This window comes from Podospora pseudocomata, assembly GCF_035222375.1.
Source record: "Podospora pseudocomata strain CBS 415.72m chromosome 1 map unlocalized CBS415.72m_1.2, whole genome shotgun sequence".
NCBI classification, from domain to species: domain Eukaryota; kingdom Fungi; phylum Ascomycota; class Sordariomycetes; order Sordariales; family Podosporaceae; genus Podospora; species Podospora pseudocomata.
The window spans coordinates 463,075-484,542 of NW_026946364.1; the positions used below are offsets into that span (position 1 = coordinate 463,075).

Here is a 21,468-nt window from a genome sequence, read left to right on the forward strand (position 1 = left end):
CAGATACCCGAGACGATTTAGAAATCAGTGTCCAAGGAACATACCGTCTACCCGTTCGAGCCGTGATCCTCGAGGTCAGTGAAATCCATGAATCTGCAGATACAAAGGCGACTCACATACTGATGGTCGTCAGCTCTCGACTCTTCTCAACAGTCTTGGTTCTTTGTATCATGAACCTACTGTCTAAATGTGTTCAGTGGAGTGAATGGTGTGTCAGTTGGTCATCTTCCCAGAGTCATATCGATACTGATACGGTTCACGTACCTCCTAAAGTCCCATCAGCGGAGTTCTTCATTACAGGACAACCGGGATATCATACAAGATTTGGCTGTGTTTTGAGAAGATCATCCCCTAGTCGGCTTTTTGCTGCTGTCCTCTTGGGCTTCATTACTTGGAGGGGTGCTGGTGGTGCAATATTTGCTCGGTCTTTCCTAAAGCAAAGGTAATCGCCTCCCTGAGACTCATCATGTATGGCCTTCCCCCAAATAGCTTCCAACTTTTCCTTCAGCTCGCCAGCATCAGCTCGGCATCTGCTGATCTGGCTAGGCACCATGTTTTCACTGGGTAACTCAACAACAAGAAGTCTGTCCCTAACAAGTCGAACGATATCTGCGAGTGCCGAACCACCGGCCCGGTTGCATTCGGGATCATTCAAAATCTCAGCGATCCAATGACTCGCAATGTCACTCACTCGGGCAACATTTCGGTCCACTGTGAAGTAAAGGGTGTCTGTGTGCGGGTTCTCGCGGATTTTATGTTGGTCATAGAAGCTCGCCAACCCATCGTTCCCGTACAAAATGATGATGACGAATTCGAGAATAACGCAACCGATAGACCAGATATCGAAGCGGCGTGACCTTGGGAGATGTAGATTGGCGACAGCTTCGGGAGCCTCGTAATGAGATGTCGTGAATTTCTGGTTTGTCATGTCCTTTCTTCGAGCGGTGGCAAAGACGTGCTGTTTGGCCAGGCCAAGGTCGGCTATTTTCAACGTTCCCAGCCAACGGGAATCGTTGGTCTGTGACTGGTTGAACTGTAAAATATTCTCTGGCTTCAGATCGCCATGTCGCCAATGTTCATCGCTGCTTGCATCGCTCTCCTCGCTGACATAAGATCGGTTAGGGTCTTCGCTTCTGAAAGAAACTTCGTCGTCTGATGGTTCAACAAATCGAACGTGAATCTCGGGTACATTTCTCGGGGACTTGGATGTATCGGGGGTTGTGATGGGGCTGTGATCTTTTGTTTCCTCCTCTCGCGGTTTGACCGAATGCGGAACAGGTACGGTCAATCTTTCACCAGCTGCCATACCTGCCAGATCTGCTGCCCGTCGGACCACGTTGCCAGTCTTGGTCCTGTTGTTTGTGCCGTGGAGGGTTGAAAGGGCACCGACTATGCCGAGAACCTCTTCAATGACCGACATGATTCGGTCAGGGTCAAGGTCTTTCGGCTCTGGGCCTTGGCTTTCCCAGAGCTCTCGAAGACTGCCTCCGTCTGCCCACTCAAACATGATGTAGTGCTCCAGACCACATCGCAAGGCGGCTAATGGGCGGATGAGATGTTTATGGTGCAGCTTGTTTATCTCTTCCAAGGCAGAGGTCTCGTGGTTCCAAGCCGTTTCCACATTGTATCCAGGTTCCGAAGTTAGTGGTTTCAGCTGTTTCAATGCAACCTTGAGCGACTCTCCAAAGTATCTGTCGTCTTGGTGATGGGCATGGTGAACTTCTGCCTCGTAGACCGTACTGAAATGGCCAATATGAGGTTTCTGGGCTTTCCAGGTGATTGGGAGCACACATCCTTCCTTCAGCTCGTATATGAACTTGTCTTTCAGAATAACAGGTGCTGTGAACATTGCTTGGTCCTGAAAGAATCGAAATGATATGTGCGCCCAGAGTTTGTCATGAAATACGTCCCATGCCTTGTGGTGGGCAACGCGTTGATGGCATGGTAACTTTCCCCCGACGCAGGGTATACGGTCGACCGGGAGGTGTTCGTCTGTCATGTTGTGTTTCCGGCAACTCTCCATGATAGCCAACAGGTCATTTGGAGAAGCCTCATTGCCAACCACTAGAATAAGAAACAGTGTCTTTCCGTGACCGCAAACAAAATCAATCACATCAGTCGAAGCCTTTTCTGGAAGCACCAGCCGAATGGTTGCATAGTTGACCAATTTATCGATTTCTGTGACTGGGAGGAATTCCTTGCCGCTAGGAAGGGCGCTGGTGACAAAAGACTGTACTAGCCTTCTCCGGAGACTCCTAAGTTCTTCCTCTGGATTGGGCCTCACCACAGCGGGTTCCTGATAAGTATCAGGGGGGGGTTTTCGACGACGACCAAAGAAGCGCCGCATGGTACCCATGTTACAATAACAGAAGGACAGACGGTGTTTTTGTCGTAAAGACATCTCAACATCCAGAAAGTTTTGCGGCGAGTTGTCGTTGAAATATAGAGTCCCTCGAGGTGCGGGGTATAACCTCCTTGGCCATCTTATCTGCTCCTAGGTCAGCAATCGTGACTTGCATATGGCTTGCTTTCTGTGGTTCTAGGCCCGATGAGTGGTTGGGTCTCGGTGATGAGGGGTTCAGCTTTTCCCCTCTCGTTGGCGCAAGTCCGTATCTGTCCCTGCATCGTGGGCATGCTGTTCGTCAATAATCAGTTAAGCGGGAGGAGGAGTCAAAAGTGCAGTTCTCATGCAGCATAGGTGACCAGCGAGGACGAGGGGAAATGTGATGGATTGCAACAACGCGCATTCGATATGGCGCGGTGCAGTTGGTTGACGACACCCCGATCTGCCAGCCAGCTGCAATCAGGTGAAAACCTGGGGGAGGGGTCAGCCTTTTGGGTTCCCTCCCGTCCTGATTCCATCATTCCAACCCAAAAGGATTCCTTATCTCTGAATTCTTGATCGGCCAGAAAGGACGTACCTTATCCCGAGTTTTCATCGCATTCATCCCGTCACGGGGACAAAAAGAGTGTTGCCTAGCTAGACTAAGTCTCCGATTGCGCTTGGATGCCTTTAGACTTACCGGATCCTGAAGAAATGTCCCGATTCCTGTCCATGGCTCATTCAGGCTATGCCCAATGCCGACATGCGACTTGCACTGCTTGTTGGTCCCGGGCCCGGATTCCTGGTGACCAATAGAGGGCCTCTCACACACCACCTCTTCTCTTCACACACCCTTAGCACTTGTTTTACGACTCCGGCACCCCCCAGGCGTCCTTCAGGCATCTCCAAGGCATCCTCCACACCCTTTGAGCGAATATCGAGTCATCCAATATGGTCCGCATGGTCCGCCATCATGAAGGGTATGTAGTCTCGTCTTGAGTCTTAAACTGGAAAAGTCCCAAATAAAACTTGCATCAATCAATTCCCTTCGCTTCTGCACTTTCGTTTACATGCGCTGAATTGCTGCCCCTGGTGCTTTAGCTTGAAGACCCGCCTGTCCGCATTTGCCAAGATCGTCCCAGGGCACCATGTCAGGGCCTCTTTATAAGTCGCTGAAAGGCAGCCTTACCACGTCAAGCCTTGGCGAAATCCAGTTTCTACCGCGGAGCGTTGTGGAAGCAAAGGTTACCATTGAGAAAATCACCCCACATCTCAGTTTTGGATCACGACTTTACACTCTGGTCTCCGAAGATAGCCTGGCCCGTCAGATTCATCAACAGGCAAGGAGGGTGTTTGCTATTCTTGTCCTTATCGGCAAGCCATCAGCAATCCAGACCTTATTCACGAAGGACGGCCTTACCGATGATCATCTCCCTCTTGAGGTTGTCAAAAATGGAGAGCATGATACCATCGTCTCTTCAACCACTCAGAAATCGTTTCCGGCGTTCGACAACTGGGGAGATCCGGCTGCCGTCGACAGCTTTCTCGAGAAGCAATACCTTGTTCTGGCACCAGTGTTTCACACAGCTGGCCAGGCCCTGAAGTTGAACCGCAGTCATCCCCTACCCTTCGAGGAATGCACATGGAAGGCGAGCGGGAGTGACGGCGTATCGGTCTATCATGGCAGACTTCATCCTTCCCACCAGGTGCCTCCTTTCACAGTAAGAAGTTCGTTTTGCGGCCCTGTCGCTCTCCTGTACTAATTGCAAATGTTTAATATAGGCCACCTCGTACGACAGGATCGCTATCAAAGAAATCCCAGACAAGAAAGCCTTCGACCGAGAAAAGGAGAACCTCGACAGAATCCAATCCTTACACCACAATCATCTGATACGTCTTCTCGGAAGCTGCGAGAAAGGTTCCGTAAATTACTTCTTCTTCCCTTGGGCAGCTGGTGGTAATCTGAGGGACCTTTGGCACCTCCAAGGGGATGGCTCACGCACGAGCTTGTGGACACCGCAGACCATTGCATGGGCTCTCGATCAAATGCTTGGTCTCGTGGATGCCATCAGAATCCTCCACGACAATGGAATCCGCCATGGGGACATCAAACCCCAGAATATCCTTCACTTTCCTGAAGCCACCCAAGGATCCGGTAAAATTGGAGGTAGACTTGTCCTTGCGGATGTCGGAGTGTCCAAGTTTCACCACGAGGCGACGGCACTCAGAAACGAGGCCACAAACACTCGAGATGCGACCATATCTTACGAAGCTCCTGAGGCTACCTCCGAGTTCAAAAACGGAAAACCAAGGCCTCGTCGCTATGACATGTGGTCATTGGGCTGCATGTTTCTGGAGTTTGTGGTCTGGCTTCAATACGAATTCGAGGCCGTCGAGATGTTTCGCAAACAGCGGATGCCGCGACGAGGAGACCCCAGGACAGCTCCTGGAAACTTCTTCACACAGTCCACCACCGACGATGGCCCGGCGACTATTCATTCCAAAGTGATTGATGCAATCAGGCTTCTGCGAGATGACCCTCGCTGCTGCAGTGACGGGGACAGCACTACCGCTGTGGAGGATCTCATCACCTTGATTGAGCGAGATCTTTTGCAGATAGATCCTGAAAAGCGCGCCAAAGCACCTGCACTACACAAGAACCTCAACCGGATTGTGCAACGGGCGCACCGGGACCCTCAGTACCTCTGCCGACTTGTCAACCCTTCCCCCGAGATTCCCAGGTTCTTCCAAAGGAGTAAGCGGAGAGATAGCAAAGGAAGTACTAGAAAGCTCTCTTTGTCATCCTCCTCGTCTGTCAGCAGTTATGCGGGCTCTTCATTTACGCCAACCGACACAGGGAGAAGTCGACGGTCATCGGTTTCATCGGTCTCCAATGTTGGACGAATGTCAAAAATGTCTTTAGGTGACGAGGCCGCGGTGATTGAGGAGGAATCATGATGGAAAAGAAAGGCCAATATGACAAAAACTGTCTTTTGGTACTCTGCTGTCTTTCTTCACATTTCTGGGATGGAAAACGGCGCTCGAGTTGGTCACAGGTTATGAAAAGGGTCTTGGCTATCTTCTTTATTTTTATTACCAATAAAGCTATTTGTAGGCGACTCACCTACCTAGCTGCCTATTTCTCAGGATAGATCTACCAATACGTTAAAGCTTCAATTCAGGATGTTGTTCATCTCCGCAATCTTCAGGCTGTGGAGTTTCATCACCTAGCCAACGCCTAACCATTGTTTAGTTTACCCCCTACTCACCCAAATTTGTCCCACCGTGCAAGTTATTTTGTCCACAGTTTGACCGGCTACCTGCATCTGCAGCACTAGCACGCACCTGTCACGTGTTAATCCCAAGCCCCAAAATTTCTCCTCTAGCGATATCGCTTGTCCAGGGCGCTTCGCCAATCACCACTCACCTTGCCACAAGAAAACCCTAGGTACCTCAGTGGCTGTTTTTGCTAAACTACCGATACGGTAACCATGCGGACCAATCTAGAAATCGTCCAAGAATGCGACAAGTTAGTTGACACCCCCCCAATTCTTGGTTTCAGCACAACCAATCACTGACATCATACCCCCTTACCTAGCTTCCCCTACCCCAACCTAACCAACAACACCGCCTACACCAAAGCCATTGAACCACTATGGCTCTTCTTTCTCCCAGACGACCTAGAGCCCCACGGCTTTCTCATCCAATCAGTAGTCGACCGCATGCCATGGACCCCCTCCTTCCGCCTCATCCCCGAAAGCAAACAAGTCCACCTTCTCAAATACCCCGGAAGAAAAGATTGGCAAACCGCCTGCAACGAAGCAATCGATGAACTACTCGATCTTACCCGTGCCAAAAAGGTTTTTCCCCGCCTAGGCAAGAAAAGAGATGAGAAGTTCCCTATCGTCGGCGCCAAATTCGATATTGGGATCGAAAGGTCAGCGATGAGCTTGTTCGGGATTATTGGACAGGGTGCTCACATGACGGTTTACACTCGTACGTCATTGGGGGAGATGAAGTTCTGGATTCCGAGGCGGAATGCCAACAAGTCGACTTATCCCGATATGCTGGATCAGGCTGTTGCTGGTGGGGTGGCGCAGGGGGAGACGCCGTTTGAGTGCATCGTTCGTGAGGCGGGGGAGGAGACCGCGTTGGATGAGGAGGTGGTGAGGGGGGATGTTGTTGCGGCGGGGACGGTGACGTGGTTCAATGTTTCTGATGAGAAGGCGGGTGGGGAGGTGGGTTTGATGAATCCGGGGGTATTGTATGTTTATGATCTGGAGGTTGGTCAAGAGGTGGTTTTCAAGCCGGTGGATGATGATATTCAGGCTTTTCATTTGATGAGTGTGGATGAGGTGAGAGATGCGATGAGGAGTGGGGAGTTTAAGCCGAGTTGTGCGGCGGTCATGATGGATTTCTTTGTGAGGCATGGGTTTATCACGGCGGAGAATGAAGTGGATTATGTTGAGATTGTGTCGAGGCTGCATCGTAAGCTGCCGTTTAGAACCAGCCCTGGTTTTTGATTGGGATACTACGAAATCGACAGTCTTCAGGAGCTTGGGGCACGGATTATGTCTACCAGTCATTTGGTGCCGTTGGTGGTGATTGCTGCTCAATCAGGGCCGCAGCCACCAATCTTCAAGCTCACAGTAGACAGGCTGTAGAACGTATTTGCACTGCGGACCCCGAGATCATCCCTTCTTTTTCGACCATCTCGTAAATGACGAAGAGAATAGGGTTGATCCGACCAGTCGGTGCCCAACCCGATTGGCCGAGGACGATCTTGAAACTTTGTCTTCAAGATCTCAAGCGCTGCAACGGTGCAACTTGGTGTTAGTCATTTTCCAGTTAGCGCACATGCATGGCGTCGGGGTTAAGACCTCGGTGGATTTGAGGCTGAAAGAGCCGAACCCGGGAAGCGACGACAGTCAGTCTCAGCTCCTTCACAACAACCCAAAATTCTCAGTTGACATCTCAACGCCACTGAGTACCGATTGGCTCGGGTGAGCAAACTATCGATCTCTCTGCCGCAAGCGCCAAAATTAAAGCTGTCAAATTTAGGGGACTTCCATGCTTCAGGCCCAGAGTGCCGAACCAGCAGATGGAAAACATGAGATGCGTGCCCCTTAGCAACATCTGTAATATGTAGTTATGTCGCTTCTTCCCCCTCTTCTCTTTGTGATTCCCCTTAGGTTGCTACGAGCCATTCACTCTTTCAATCATCGGCTCCTTTGATCCCCTAATAACACAAAGCTATGGCTTTCACTCATTCAAGCCTACGGCTCTTGCCTCTAATCTCTCTGTTTCTTTCACTCGGTTCTGCCCTTCCCAGCAAGCACTTGAACCGACAGGCTGCGCCTTCCTACACTTTTCTCGGTTGCTTCAAGGACAACGAGGGTGGCCAAAGAGCGCTTACTGGCGGAAGCTACGCAGCTGATGACATGACTGTTGCCAGCTGCGCATCATTCTGCTCCAAGTTCGAGTTGTTTGCTGTCTCTTACGGCCGTGAGTGTTACTGCGGTCAATCAGTCACAAACGGCAACACCGAGGTGGATGCTGCCGACTGCTCTTTCCCATGTGGAGGGGATCCAAGCGAGAAATGCGGCGCTGGCAACAGGGTCAACCTGTACTCCAACGACAACCCATCGATTCGAAGCCCTGCAACTCTACCCGGCATTACTTCACTCGGCTGTTTCGTCGACACCGCTGCTCGCATCCTACCACACAACATCATCGGCACCGATGACATGACGGCTGCGAAATGTGCGGAGAATTGTGCTGATTACGACTTCTTTGGCACGCAATGGTCCCGCGAGTGCTTTTGTGGCTCGATCTTGCCAACAGAACAGGCAACAGCATCGGATTGCTCCATGCCTTGCTCGGGCGATGACAATGAGCTATGCGGTGCCGGCATGCGGTTGAATGTCTATAGCTTCGATAAGGAAACAACGACAACCTCCTCGTCCGAGCCCACGTCTTCACCGACATCTGAACCAGTTACACCCGTTGCCATCATCGATAGGTTCGAATACCTAGGTTGCTACAACGATAATGTCCCACAACGCGTCTTGGGAGGGAAGGTTGTGGTGGATACTGCCATGACACTGGAAAGGTGTGCTTCGGAGTGCAAGGACGGCGGGTATGCACTTTTTGGCGTTCAGTACAGCTCCGAGTGCTTCTGTGGCACCTCTCTCGATGTCGATAGTGTTCAGGTCCCCGAGGCAGAATGTGCCATGGCATGCAGTGGTAACCCATTGCAGAAGTGTGGTGCTGGCAACCGGTTGAGTCTTTATGCTGATCCTGGCATTGAGCAAACCGAAACGACTAACCCGGAATCCATTGGCCAGTTTACTTACCGATCTTGCTGGACGGATGATGTTGGCAACCGGTCTCTTGCGGATTTGGAGCACCGGACAGACGATATGACGGTAGCCAAATGTGCAGATATCTGCCAAGAATATACATACTTTGGTGTCGAGTATGGGAGGGAGTGCTACTGCGGTGACAAGCTTGTTGGTCAGGCTGCTTTGGAAAAAGAGTGCAGTGTTCTGTGTGTGGGTGGAGGTTATAACTGGTGTGGTGGACCTCTCCGGCTGAACCTGTATGCGAAAGAAGCTATCACTACAACTGCGTCCACCACTGTTTTCGAGACTTTCTCGACCTTCAAGGTTGAATCAACTACAGTGCCAGAGCCAACTACCACTGCCTCTGACATTATCACCACGGCAGATGAGCCATCAAGCACTGTTTCGGAAACCTTGACCACAACAGTCGAGGAAATCTCGATCTCGACCGAAGAACCAGGCACCACGACTGAGGAATTCACCACAACAACCGAGGAGTCAACCATCTTAACCGAGGAGCCAACCGCATTGACCGAGGAATCAACCACGTCCACAGAGGAGCCGACCTCTCCAACCACCGAGGAGCCTACTACGACATTCACCGTTGAAGCGAGCACCACCGTTGAACCGTCAACAACTTCGGACATGGTCTTGTCAACAACAACTCTGGTAAGCTCCCCTTCATTGGCCCCGACAACAACCGCAACTTCGACCACCACGACACAAGGCCCCAGCTCAGTCACGATCACCAGATGTCCTCCAACCCCAACGTGGGTAGGAAGACCTGAGATGTGCTACGACAGCTCTCTCCCCGGTCAATGCGAACTGCTTGCATCGACATTGTACCAACCTCAGGCGATGTCCATGTACTTGTCCAACTGTCACTACATTCTCACCCGCTATGGCCTGCAGCCAAACCCGGTCACATGCTTCCCTACCTCAACAGCAACCAGTCCAGATGCCGCTGCTGCCACCTCGACTATCAGAAGTGTTCACTCATGCTTACGATCCTCCTATGTCTGCAGTAAAGCCATAACCTGCGAAACAAGCACCTATCCTGTCGGCCAGGTTCCCATGCCAACTCAGAGCGTTGGCGTCGATACTCTCAGCGATGGTGGCTTCGAGAGTGGGCAATTTGGTGGCTGGAACTTGACTGGAGACACCAGGCTCTTGACTGGCCAAATCTCGGCTTTTCAGGCCAGGACAGGAAATCATAGCTACTATGTCTACAACCCCAACTATTACCATGCCGGCCTCGTGCTCACGAGACGAGTCGTCGGTGTGGAACCGGGAAAATACTATCGTTTCAAGGCCAATGTTTGGATTTCGAATAATCAGGTCAACAACTATATCCAGCTGAGTGTATCTCCGCCGGGGCTTGGTCAGCAGTTTATGCAGCGCTACAGCACGGCGGGTGTGTGGAGGGAGATTGCAGTACATTTTACGACGACGTCTTCTTGGCTTGAGTTGCAGCTTACTGTTGTTGCACAGCCGATGTATATCAACAACCCGCAGCAGTGGGAGGGGCCGAATAGTATCTTTATTGATGATATTAGTTTGGTGCGTTTGGGGTACTAGTTGGAGTTGGTTGAGGACGGTTTTGGGTATATAGACGAGAGACTTGCAATCTTCAGACCATAAGCACGTGGTGTGGTCTTTCATTTCTTGCTGAGTAATCCCTTGTGCTCTTTGGGCAAGTGTACATGTGCACTGCATATCTGAGCAAAGAATGTATTTAGAACATCAAATTCAGAACAAAGCCTGCCATTTCAGGTCCCCCTCCCGATAATTACATCCTCTTTCTATGCTTGCCAATCCATCTCCTGTGCAGTGTTGCTATACAACTGCTCCGTCGTCCAGCGTTATATACGCCTTCCAAATGTTTGAAGGCAGCCTGCACTGTGATATCTCCTGCTGGAGCCAGCCACCATTTGACAGCCGCGCTTGAAGAAGAGTACCAAGGGTGAAGGTTCCGTCAAAGGTCGAGAGAGAATAGTAAGCCGAGAAGAGATTATGTGCCGAGACGAAAGAGCCTGACCACTGCTGATAACTTAGGATGAAAGCTGGAAAAGGTGCTGAAAGGGTCGGCGTACCCAAGAAAACAGTTAATGCATCAAGTTAAAAGATCCAGCCTCGCTGGTAGCGCCTATAGTGGGTTAGTACCATTTTTGTGCAGGGCAATGCGTATGAAACTTACTCTCGGTCGTAGCAGGCTCAAGATCTTGTCGAGATTTGTGTTGATGGCTGCCTCTGTCTTGTCGATAGCCTTGACCATGGCTTCGGAGGACCTCACCATAGTCCTGGCTTGCACCATGTTCAGCAGTGGAGGCCTGAATGTCGACAAAGTTCTCCTCCTGTCTCTCCAACTCGCTTTTGCGGTGCTCCAAGTCCATCTTTTCTTTGGCCAAGGCCATCTCGGCATCCTTGACAGCTTTCTCCCGGGCCACGATGGCGGCGAGTGTGTTTTTGTTGTCAGCAGCTTGCTGCAAGAGCTTCCACAACCTCTCCTCCTCGGCCTTGGGGCCAGATCTGACAGCCTCGTTGATGCTGCTCTTGAGGTCACTCACGATTGGCTCCCTCTTGTTTTCGTCGGCAACGCACTTTTGCAGAATGGTGATCTGCGAGCTGGTGATGACCTGTCTGAGCTCGAGCAAACACGTGAGCTTATCTGGATCGCTCCCGAACGCGGCTTTCTCCTTCCTCGAATTCAAGCAAACATCCTCAGCATGTTGGTGGGTATACGGAGAACATGGAGGTACACATTTTCATGTCACTGTGTAAGGTAGCTAGCTGTATCATAACCAAAACTAAGAGATGAAAGGTGGTTATGACATTTCTTCAGGGAAATATGGGTAGATAACCAGTGATATCAAATACTTCCACACTCCATGCGTCAGACATTGGCCATTACAGGCATTTAGGGTCATGATCGCTTTGGTACCTCTCGTGGTCTATTCATTCTAGGATCCAAGTTGATTATTTAGGGGCTAGATATAAAGCATCCAGTATGTGGGTACTTCAGTGTTGAGGGAGCCCTTAGGTTCGGGAATATCAATCAGCTTGGATCAGCAACAGAGGGGACCACGTTGAGTGGACATGAAGATGGGCCTTATGCAGAGAGTCTATACAGCTAGGTACATACATGGTCAGCAGAGCCGAGACCGCGGCGTGCTTGATGCTGAAGAAATGCGGAGACCTCGCACCTGAGCTGTTCGAAGTTTCCCGCCCTGATTCTTGAGCCCCGTAATTATATATCATTGACCCACAGACCGGCTTTCTTTCGTTGCCTTCCTACTCACCCTCTCGTGACTTGAAAAGAGCCCTCTCTCCCCAACTAGGACAACTCTTTCGACTCTTCATCACCTCGCGGCATTTCTCCAGCGGTAGACCCGTTCTCTCTCAGGCCGCAGCTAGGTACTAGATATTCCCATGTCAAGGCGTTTCTTTTGGGATTTTCAGCATGTCGACTAACTCATCAATAGCCACTCCACTCCCCTCTTGGCCCCTCGATTCACTCTTCCACCGCGCCATTTATCAACAATGTCCAACCAGTTCAACCAAGGTCTCCAGGACTACTTCCGCCTTGTTTCGGAGACTTTGAAACGCATCGACCAAGAGACAGAGCGTGATTATGGTTCTCGCTTGATCGAGCTGAATGAACTCCGCGGTGTCATCTTGTGCGGCCAAGGCACAACCATTCGCAACTACTTCTTGATGCCCAAGCCAAAGTGGACGCCGCGACCCGCAATTTTGAAGCCCGAAACAAAGAGCTGTTTGAGCTGGAACGCCCCATTGAAGAGAATCGTTCTGCTTTGAAGCAGAAGGAGGATGACTTGATGCGCGACCTTGACGCACAGCGTCGTGTTCTGGAGCAAGAGAAGATGGATCTTCAGATCCAAAAGCAAGCCTTCCTTGACGCCCAGGCTATTTCCACTGAGACTCGAGACACGATCTCGAAGACGGAGACTGCCCTCGCCGGTATTATGGCAGCCCAGAGCAAGTTTGAGTCAGACCTTGGCACACTGCTGAAGGCCAGTAACGGTACGTAATCCCAAATTCCTTACCTATCGACACAACAGACCACTAACACCTGTGACAGTCGGTAAGGAGATGGCGTCTCCGCGAAAGAGAGCCAGGACTCAAGACGGCACGAAGTTGACAGGGTTCAACTTCCCCCCAAGGTGGTCGCGTTCCAAGAGAAGCGGCTAGAACATCTAATATAGCTTGCTAGTGCCACAGTTATCATTGAGGGCAGTCCGTGGTATCGCAAAAGCAACATTGAGACCGGCATTTGCATCATGAATCTCATATCCTCTAATGGCAAGTGGATTGAGAGCTTCCACGCTTTCTGCAGGAGTGAGAATGGCCTCGAGCATCCGGTGGCTTATTGCTTCTATGCGATTCTCGAAAGCGATCGGAATACCCCTTGGATTCTCGGGGGCGGATGTCACTGTCCACAGCATCGTTTTTCTTGGTCAAGTGAAGGAGGGAACTGCATTGAGATTATCAAGATGGATGCTGCGGAGAGTTATGGGACGATCATGCTCGTTTTCGATGGTGTCAAGATCGTTTTTGATGATGTTAAGAGCCACTGAGACGGTTGCTTTTTATCTGGACACAATCAAGATATAGAGACTATGTCCTTTTTCTCTGCTCGTTTGTCTAGGAAGAAAGGTGACGCGTGAAACCGATAGCTGAGGCATTTCACATACCTGCTTAAGGTGGGTATGTTGTCCGAAGGCTCTCAGGATAGCTAAGTAGTTTAGTCTGAAAACCCTCATGGCTTTCAGCAACAGGAGATTTGGGTCCGGCGAAGCACTGTTTGTATACTGCCATTAAGTTGAATATCAGCATCAGGCACTCCTTCGAGGATGGTCGCCAATGCCCTGATGGCATCTGGCCTTGAAGGAATAAAATTTAGGGGAACTATATTCAGAGTCCCAAAGTTTATATGGGAAGATCAAACTTACTTAACAGCGCCAAGGAGATCTAAAAGTTGCCCTGAGTGGTTTTAGCAGCAACGGCATAGATAGTCAGCAATGTAGCTAGGCTATAGGTATATGAACAGTGGGAAAGTCTGCTTCATTATGTGAGTTCTGCTTAATTTGCTGGATCTCCAATGGAATTTCAAGATACGATGATTGCCTATTGTTCATTGTGCACAATATGGATGGGGGAGCAGGCCACAAAGACGTCATTGGAGCAGACATGGCCGAGTGGTCTAAGGCGATGGTTTTAAGTTACATTTAACTTTATCACCATTATCGAGAGATGCGTGGGTTCGAACCCCACTGTCTGCAGATATTTTGAATGATTTTTGGCTCTGAAAAATATGTTTTTGACAATGATGTGTTTCTTTTTGATTGAGTTCACGACGGCATTATGTAAGTCTTATGAAGGGGTTTGAATATACTGGGCTTTTTGCGTAGAACGGAGAAGGAATGCTGTAACAGAAAACTCATCATTTTGCTCCGAACCATTCAGAACAGAAGAAGCCTTCTACTACCCATAGTAACTCATCCGAGCATTCATATTTTGGCGCGTTACCGAGCGGTTGAGCAACTACCTAGTCTCCTCAACCAAGCAAGATAACGAGTGTAGTAAAAAACCAACAATAAAAGAGGCGATACGGTGTTTAAGGATCATCGCCCGAAGCCTAAGCCTTACCCGAAGCCCAACGCAATGGCAACCAACAACTTCTCAACAACTGGCACAAGTTACATAAGTACTTGACGGGCACCAAGTGTTATATTTGTGGCCATGCCCCTAAAGAAGCCACAAATATCGAGCTCGTGATCTTCGTACTGGAAAATGCGTTTCGCAGTAGAGGAGACAGAATGGGTCGATTCTAACCCAGTTGTAGGCATGAGTCCTCTATACTCCGCCGTGCTTGAGAACGGCTACTTGTGCCTGAGAGTGAGACTCTGAGTTTAGATAACTCGTCCCAGCAATTCTTTGAAATATCATATGGTTCCATTAGCTCTGCTCGAGAAGAATCAGCTGTTGCTTTTCTTTTTATTCAATCACCGAGCTAAATCACCACAGGTAGAAAGTGAAAGTTATATTATTTGCATATCTCAAGATTGATGGATGAGAACGCTCAACCGGAAATTTGGTGTGAGTAGGTGCCTATTTAATGATGGCGCAGTAAGCTGACTTGATTCTGCACTTGGTCAGGGGTAAAGGGGTTTGTTTACTATGGACAAACCATCGACTTTGATGTGTTTGGCTTTTAGTGCCTTTGCATGCAGCTAGCTCTTAGCCTTTCCATTAAGCCAAGACCGTGTTGAATGTGTGATTTGTGAGAGTATATGGCTTATCCCCTTACTATTATGCTTCGTGAACCTCGAAGTGCGGTGTCGGACAACATGCTGTGATAGAAGTGTTTTTATAGCCCAGGTATTGGCACCAGTTGTAGTGTTTCTGGCTGCTAATGTGTGTGTCTTCACTTGTAAGATGCATAATATATGTAGCCTACGAATTGGATGGTCCAGGGCTTTCTTTGGACAGTTCAACATGTCTGACCTTTCCTTGTCCCGAGCTGTTCGGCGAGCACTGCTCGCCGAACAGCCAAACAAACCCTTGCCCTATGTTTCCTGGTACACCACGGAACACCCCGGAGTTTGCTCACAGCAAGCTATACGCCGGGTGATGTCGTCCTGCGCCCATAGCTCCATAATGGTCCAAGCAGCTTCCGTCGTTTTCAAATTTTCTTTCTGCAAATCAACAGTGATTTGTTTTGCCCACGCTTCAAAATAAGTTTTCAGTATATTCTCAAATTCTCCCCCTCTCTCAACAGCCAACAACAACCCCAAGTCATCTTTCGACAGCAACAATGTCTGACACTGAAATCTCCGACACTGAAATCTCCGACACTGAAATCTCCGACACTAATATGTCCGACTCTGGCACCGACAACCTTGAGAGTCTCCTGAGAGACATCCGAGAAGAGGATGCAGTGTTGAACGAGAACAGAGTTCTGTTCAAAAAGGACAAAGCCGAGTTTGAGAAGGAGAAGGCTAAATTCGAACAGGAGAAGGCCAAATTGGCGGAGGAGAAGGCCAAGTTGGAGGAGGAGAAGGCCAAGTTGGAGCAGGATAAGGCTGGTATGTAAATTGACGAATTATATGACCAGATGATCAAGTAACTGACTTTGAGACAGGATCCTCGTCTGAGGCCCAACGCGACAATACCCGTCTCGAGGTGCTTGAACACTTGACGGGTGCCAAGTGCTATGTATGTGGCCAAGCCCCTGACGAAGCGACGAACATCGAACTCGCGATCTTCGTGCTAGAAAACGCCCTTCGTAGTGGAGGCGACAGGATGGGCCGCTTTCATCATTTTAGGCTCAATGCCGAAGAGGACGAGCCGTTGTGCTTGTATGGGGTTATGGAGCTTGGGCACGAACACCCGCAAGTCGCTCGCCAACTTTGCTGCTGTCCACGGGATATATACCCATACAGCCTCAAGCGTACTGTTTGTGGTTTGCAAGTCACGCCGTTGACACATGAAGAGTTTGCGTTTATTTTCGACGCGGCAGTTTATCCTGGCATTGGAGTTTATCGGAGGAATTGCTTCTGAGAACTTGGCACATGGGAAGGGGGTTAGAATACTTGGCTTGAGAGTCCGCGACAATACTTCGATTGGATCCATTGGGGGTAGCAGGTTTCTATAGTTCCAAGTTCCAAAGGAAAACAAGGGTCTGGCAGCTTAGGTAGCCGTAGCAGCTGATGCCAAACACCTTTATCAAGTCAAAATCATAAGCGAAGAAAGTCAGGTCACCTCCAGTTTTTGCTACCTGCCTCAAACTCGGGCCACTATGGAGGGATGGAGACTGTGATTCAAATTACATGCTTGAAAAGACGTGAAATACAAGGTAATAAAGGATCTGTACTTATGTTCAATTCAACAGGTAAGATACATGCTGCTAATTATCCTGGAAATTGTCTCAGATACTCCCCAAAACTGCCCGCCATGCTCTGTACACGACCTGGTACCTTCACCTCCCCTTTTCCAGAATCCAAGATCTCGTTTTACGCACCTTGACGGAGTTCTTCTCTTGGCAACTTTATACAACTCTCCCAGAGTTCCAACCGTGCCAAGTGTCAGCTGACGGTGGCGCAAGTTAGAAAATAGACGTGAATATCGGAAAGAAAATATATGATTTCCGAATCTGTGGCCGATGATCTCAGTCGATTGGCGAAAATGTGATGTCGGATTTAGAAGACCTTACTGGCCCCGACCACTGAGTGATGTGAGATATCTCAAATCCCGTTGCTTACCGATCTAGGGCCGCCATGTGACAGCAATACGCCCTAAGCTTTTAGTAGAAAGAAGATTTCTTTGGGCACCTGTTGAAGCATACCTAAGCATAAAAGAAGCTACCCTCCCGGAGAGAGAACTCAAAACAGACAAGCACCTACAGCTTCTTCGCCAAAATACAACCCCCGTCAACTCGCACCAAAGTCTTTGTTCATCTAGTCAAGCATGGTTCACTTCAAGACACTTCTCATCCAATGCTGCCCCTGCAACCGACATCTCCATCTCTGGGTTGGGCGATATTAGCACAAGTCAAGAACAGTCGACCAATATTTATGCCTGTGAACACAGCAGGTGGCTAGGTCATTGCCAGAACTTCAGGTCTGTTTCTGGGGTTTGCTATAAGTAATAACAATATCACGGGACATAGCTTGACCTCACTGATGCATGAAACGCAGTGAACGTCCCCACCAACATAAACGACCGAATCAGTTCTATTCTGAACAACGATTCCAGACTCTTTCGCTGCGTGTGGTACCAGTATGAAACATTTTGTTACCCGATTCGAGTTATAGTTTTGATTCTAATGGTGTAAAATTGGGCATTCTAACTGCGAGGGCCTATGCTATACTAATTAGTATAATGTCAACCTTGCTGATGGCAACGGCTTCTTCAACGACCGCATCAGCTCTTGGCGCTGCACCTTTGGCTTCTATTACGTCCCTTTGGCCATCGAGAAATAGACTAGCAGGGTGCAGATGCCATCCAACAAGGAATCCTGGGGAATTGACTTTCTTGTAACTGGTCGGGCAGTTTGGTCTTTACGAAAGTGAAAGCCGTATTATGAGGTAGCTTAGTAGTAGATCAATCGATTATTTTTTACAACAGTCTTGTCCAAGATTCCCTAATCCCTTCCTTTTTTGCCATTCGTTCGTACCAAAGCCGATTCAACCTACCATCTTTGAGACTCACCAACAGCCGTTTGTATTTTAAGAGCATCTAAAATCTATAGCATGCGGCAAAGCGCAAACTTACCATGTATTGAAGACTTTTATTTGGCAGGATCAACAGTCTTGGTAGAAATGGAGCATTTATGTATGTAACAGTGCAACTCTTCTCATTATCTGGTCTATTCCCACCAAGTTCCCTTCAAAAGCACTAGCCCACTCAGAGGTCAACTGCTCACGACGCCATCCTTTCATAACCTGAGGTCATAAAAAGAGATCATCAAATAGGGATGATGCAGCACATCGAACTGATACGATCACCAAAAAACCATTGCCGTCATGAAGATTGGGGTCATTTTGGCTGGTGTATGTACGACCAGCACAGTTTCTATGTCTGCAATAGAAGTTCACAGGTTAGATCTTGATGACAACTCTCTCAAAGCCGGGCATGATAAACCATATTCTTATGGGGTAGGTTATTCCACATACTCGTACCACTCGCAGTAGAATCGATCCGTGTCGAGGTTACGGATCGAACTGATCACATCATTCCACTCGGTGGGGATGTTGACTATATGGACAATGAGACTATCTCAGTGCGCTGGAGGCGGATTTGACAAGAACTAGGCAGTGGGCCCGTCAATATCCTAAAGTTTGGGATGAACCTCGGAGCCTTCGTTGTTGTACATCAGAAAGGTTCCGCAAGGAGTGCCCCAGTTGATGTAATGACATGCAAAAACATGGGCAGTCCATTTTCGTGCCTCGAGGGTGTTCTCCTTGGTGACTTGCGGTGCAGCAGTTGCGGAGAGGACGCCCAGGGCGAGCAAGGTGGTGAAAGATTTGAGATTGAACATAGCTTCTGCGCAGAAATGTCGTGAGTGCTGCTTTGAGGATGCTCAAGATAGGTCAGGGGCTTACTCGTGGTGAGACGAACCGCCTGATCTTATACTTCTTACTTGGCTTATCTTCATGTGTTGATGCACCCAAAAGGCTCAACAATAGTCAAGATAGGTAAGGTAGGTAGATACCTACCTACCTAGACATGTCTGAACAATTATCTGGCCCTCTCATGTTGAGTTCAGTTCATCATGAGATGCCTCGCGACAAGGGATCTTGGATCAAGTGAGGAGAGTACAGCATTGGCATCCGCTATGATGCTGCATCAATAGTGTTGCGCCGCCTCTCGTCTTTGCGGCAACAAAGCCAGGGGTTAAACCTGAAGAACGCTCCCGCTGACGCACAGGCAAGGTTATCTCGGCGTAGAAGCATTATACTGGTTTGATTGGATTGCTACGATTGGATTTTGTTGGCGTTGGAGGTTGATGAAGTTCCTTGGACATGCACCCACCGGCCCGCTCCCTGAGACCCAGCACTGATCAAACAACTGACCAAAATACTTGTGTCTTTGCTTCCAACATGCGTATATTTTCGCCTTGGCAGATTTTCCCACCTTTAACAACATTGGCCTTTTTGATAGGTAGGTATCACCGACTGATGCTGTTCTCATGACCCTTGCAGGTAGAGGTTAGCACAGGACACTCTTATACCAGATATCTCTTGAGTCGGGTTCTATCAAGTCTGATCGATCAAGATGACGTGAATGAGTGCCATGCAGTAGAGATTTATCATTCCATATTTATTCCTTATTCACACCGTTCAGATGACGAACGAAGACCTTTCAAGGGCTGCTCATTCCATTTCAATCTCTCCCATGCTCTACGCCTCAGCGCTCTCAATAACAGCGCCAAGAGCTGATGCGGTCATTGAAGAAGCCGTCGCCATCAGCGAGATTGGCATCTTCTTGGTTGGTACAAGACCGACCTTCGCAGTTGCCATGTCTATGGGCTCGTGAAATATTAGCTGGACTGAGCCTAAAAGAAAGACTGGAGGAATTGGCACTTACTCATACCCAGTGCAAGACCAAGCAGCCCGGTTGCGAATCGAGCTGATCACGTCATTCCAGTCGGATGGGACATTGGCTAGATGATTGTTAACACTTGCTGCTGATTGGGTTGTCCAAATGTGGGATAGCGGCGGGTTCCTCGCAGCATTGGCCAGCTTCAGACCAAAAGGGTTGGCAAGGGGCGCCCCAGTACGTGTGGTGGCAGGCGTAAACAGCTCTTCCAGTCTGACGAGGGGCAAGCTTACCCTCTTCAGCATCCGCGGCGGGAGAGGGGGCGGCAGTGGTCAGAACGCTCATTGTCAGCAGGGCGGTGAAACACTTGAGATTTACCATTTTGATGAGGTGTTAGGGGGCGATGGGGATCAGAGACTGTTGGATTGATAGTAGCTCTGGTGAATTGGAAAGTTCGTCTGCTCTGGGTGCCCGGTCGAGCTTTCTTTATAGTTTCCCTTCGACTGATCAATAAAGTACCTCATCATGTCCGCAGACTGGATGTCCAAGATGATACTACTCGGTCCTTGACAGAGCTAGTGACTCCGGCACATCGGTTATTTCCAAGCCTTTACGCTGTGAAGTATGTTGGATCACATGACTGTTGGCTCAAGAACTCGTTGGTTGAGGTTCATGTCAGGTCAACGCTTATACGTTGTCGATGGTAGCTGGTAGTTTGGTTCATGCTCGATACCTTACCCTACAGGCAACTGCATTGCCAATAACACACCATAATTCTGGTTAGGCAAGTGCTATTGTTTGCTGAATCTACCACTCCATGCCTGACCAATTAAGAATAGGTAGGTATCTTCATTTTACATTCTGGTCTGAGCTGAATCCTTTGCAGGAATTTAGTTCCACTCATTTTGTATCTGTTTCAAGAAAGTCTCTTTGCCCTGGTAGGCCGGAAAACCTAGCTATGCTTCCAAGAACTCTTTGCTTCGAAAGATGGTTTAAAAAGTCACAGATATATCGCCCGGAAGTCTTCTCAATTTCCAAGAAACGTGGCATGGGCTCCCAGCCTCCTTCAAGATACGTAGTCCATGCTGAATTCAACCAAATCTGCTCATGATAGCTCCGCGCGATTCCTATCTTGTCTTCCCTTCCCGCTTTTACTTCCATATCAAGGCCCAACCTTCATGATTACGCACACGTGAGCTCTTTGCAGGCCAGGTACCAACTAAGCTTAACCAAACTGTAGCTTGAACCCCTGTTGCGAGCTCCTATTGGTCTGTCTGTAGTGGGAAACATGTAAGTGCCAGAGGATGGTCACCAACCATATAAATATTGGCACCATCGTCTCTCAATAGAGGCCTGCGTAGAGTGACCTTGTTCCCGAAAGAATTCGGAATGCAATCCGTCCGATCCCCAGCTGCAAGCATTGGTACCGTGTTTTTGCCGCTCAGCTACTGAACGTCAACAAATGAGAGTACCAAGATGGCTAGGTGATATGTTATCCTAACCAAAGAGTTAGATCCTGATTTCCAATACCAGAGCCAACACTCTAAACCAGATAGAACTGACTATTATATGCGAATCATGTAGTATCGAAAGAACGGTCAAAACGGTCGCATGATCAAGACTGTTGGCCTACCTGAACCAACGTCTAGTCTAACGAGACATTGTTTCCGTGTTTCGGGTGTTTCGATTCTGAGATAACCAACAGATATAAGATGGGTTGTGCGCAGGCTTGTCTGAGGA

At 49.1% G+C, this 21,468-nt stretch overlaps 7 protein-coding genes and 1 non-coding gene across 8 annotated transcripts; 6 read left to right on the forward strand and 2 right to left on the reverse strand.

The window, feature by feature from the left end:
- Nucleotides 1-213: 213 nt before the first annotated feature.
- Nucleotides 214-3,024, reverse strand: QC762_101410 (uncharacterized protein; the record flags this gene model as incomplete). Its single annotated transcript, XM_062884522.1, has 2 exons — nt 320-3,024; nt 214-267 (listed from the first exon to the last, which is right to left on the reverse strand). The coding sequence occupies exons 1-2, from the start codon at nt 2,399-2,401 to the stop codon at nt 214-216; spliced, it is 2,136 nt and encodes a 711-aa protein (XP_062747362.1). The 5' UTR covers nt 2,402-3,024.
- Nucleotides 2,878-5,281, forward strand: QC762_101420 (uncharacterized protein; the record flags this gene model as incomplete). Its single annotated transcript, XM_062884523.1, has 2 exons — nt 2,878-4,044; nt 4,106-5,281. Exons 1-2 carry the CDS (start codon nt 3,472-3,474, stop codon nt 5,279-5,281), a joined length of 1,749 nt encoding a protein of 582 aa, XP_062747363.1. The 5' UTR covers nt 2,878-3,471.
- A 533-nt stretch (nt 5,282-5,814) lies between these two features.
- Nucleotides 5,815-6,846, forward strand: QC762_101430 (uncharacterized protein; the record flags this gene model as incomplete). Its single annotated transcript, XM_062884524.1, has 2 exons — nt 5,815-5,852; nt 5,922-6,846. The coding sequence occupies 2 exons, from the start codon at nt 5,815-5,817 to the stop codon at nt 6,844-6,846; spliced, it is 963 nt and encodes a 320-aa protein (XP_062747364.1).
- A 732-nt stretch (nt 6,847-7,578) lies between these two features.
- Nucleotides 7,579-10,245, forward strand: QC762_101440 (uncharacterized protein; the record flags this gene model as incomplete). Its single annotated transcript, XM_062884525.1, is given in 3 exon segments — nt 7,579-9,336; nt 9,342-9,441; nt 9,446-10,245. Coding segments are annotated over 3 exon segments (2,658 nt in total).
- A 1,904-nt stretch (nt 10,246-12,149) lies between these two features.
- Nucleotides 12,150-13,262, forward strand: QC762_101442 (uncharacterized protein; the record flags this gene model as incomplete). Its single annotated transcript, XM_062884526.1, is given in 4 exon segments — nt 12,150-12,344; nt 12,356-12,708; nt 12,767-12,848; nt 12,899-13,262. 4 exon segments carry the CDS (start codon nt 12,208-12,210, stop codon nt 13,260-13,262), a joined length of 936 nt encoding a protein of 311 aa, XP_062747366.1. The 5' UTR covers nt 12,150-12,207.
- A 607-nt stretch (nt 13,263-13,869) lies between these two features.
- QC762_0027510 lies at nt 13,870-13,967 on the forward strand. The gene has a single exon. It is a non-coding gene; the product is annotated as a tRNA-Leu (tRNA).
- Nucleotides 13,968-15,502: 1,535 nt separating this feature from the next.
- QC762_101444 (uncharacterized protein) lies at nt 15,503-16,248 on the forward strand (the record flags this gene model as incomplete). Its single annotated transcript, XM_062884527.1, has 2 exons — nt 15,503-15,773; nt 15,830-16,248. The coding sequence occupies 2 exons, from the start codon at nt 15,503-15,505 to the stop codon at nt 16,246-16,248; spliced, it is 690 nt and encodes a 229-aa protein (XP_062747367.1).
- A 3,463-nt stretch (nt 16,249-19,711) lies between these two features.
- Nucleotides 19,712-20,109, reverse strand: QC762_0027530 (uncharacterized protein; the record flags this gene model as incomplete). The annotated part of the gene is made up of 3 exons (XM_062883175.1): nt 19,712-19,718; nt 19,777-19,852; nt 20,022-20,109. The coding sequence occupies 3 exons, from the start codon at nt 20,107-20,109 to the stop codon at nt 19,712-19,714; spliced, it is 171 nt and encodes a 56-aa protein (XP_062747368.1).
- Between the last annotated feature and the right edge of the window lie 1,359 nt (nt 20,110-21,468).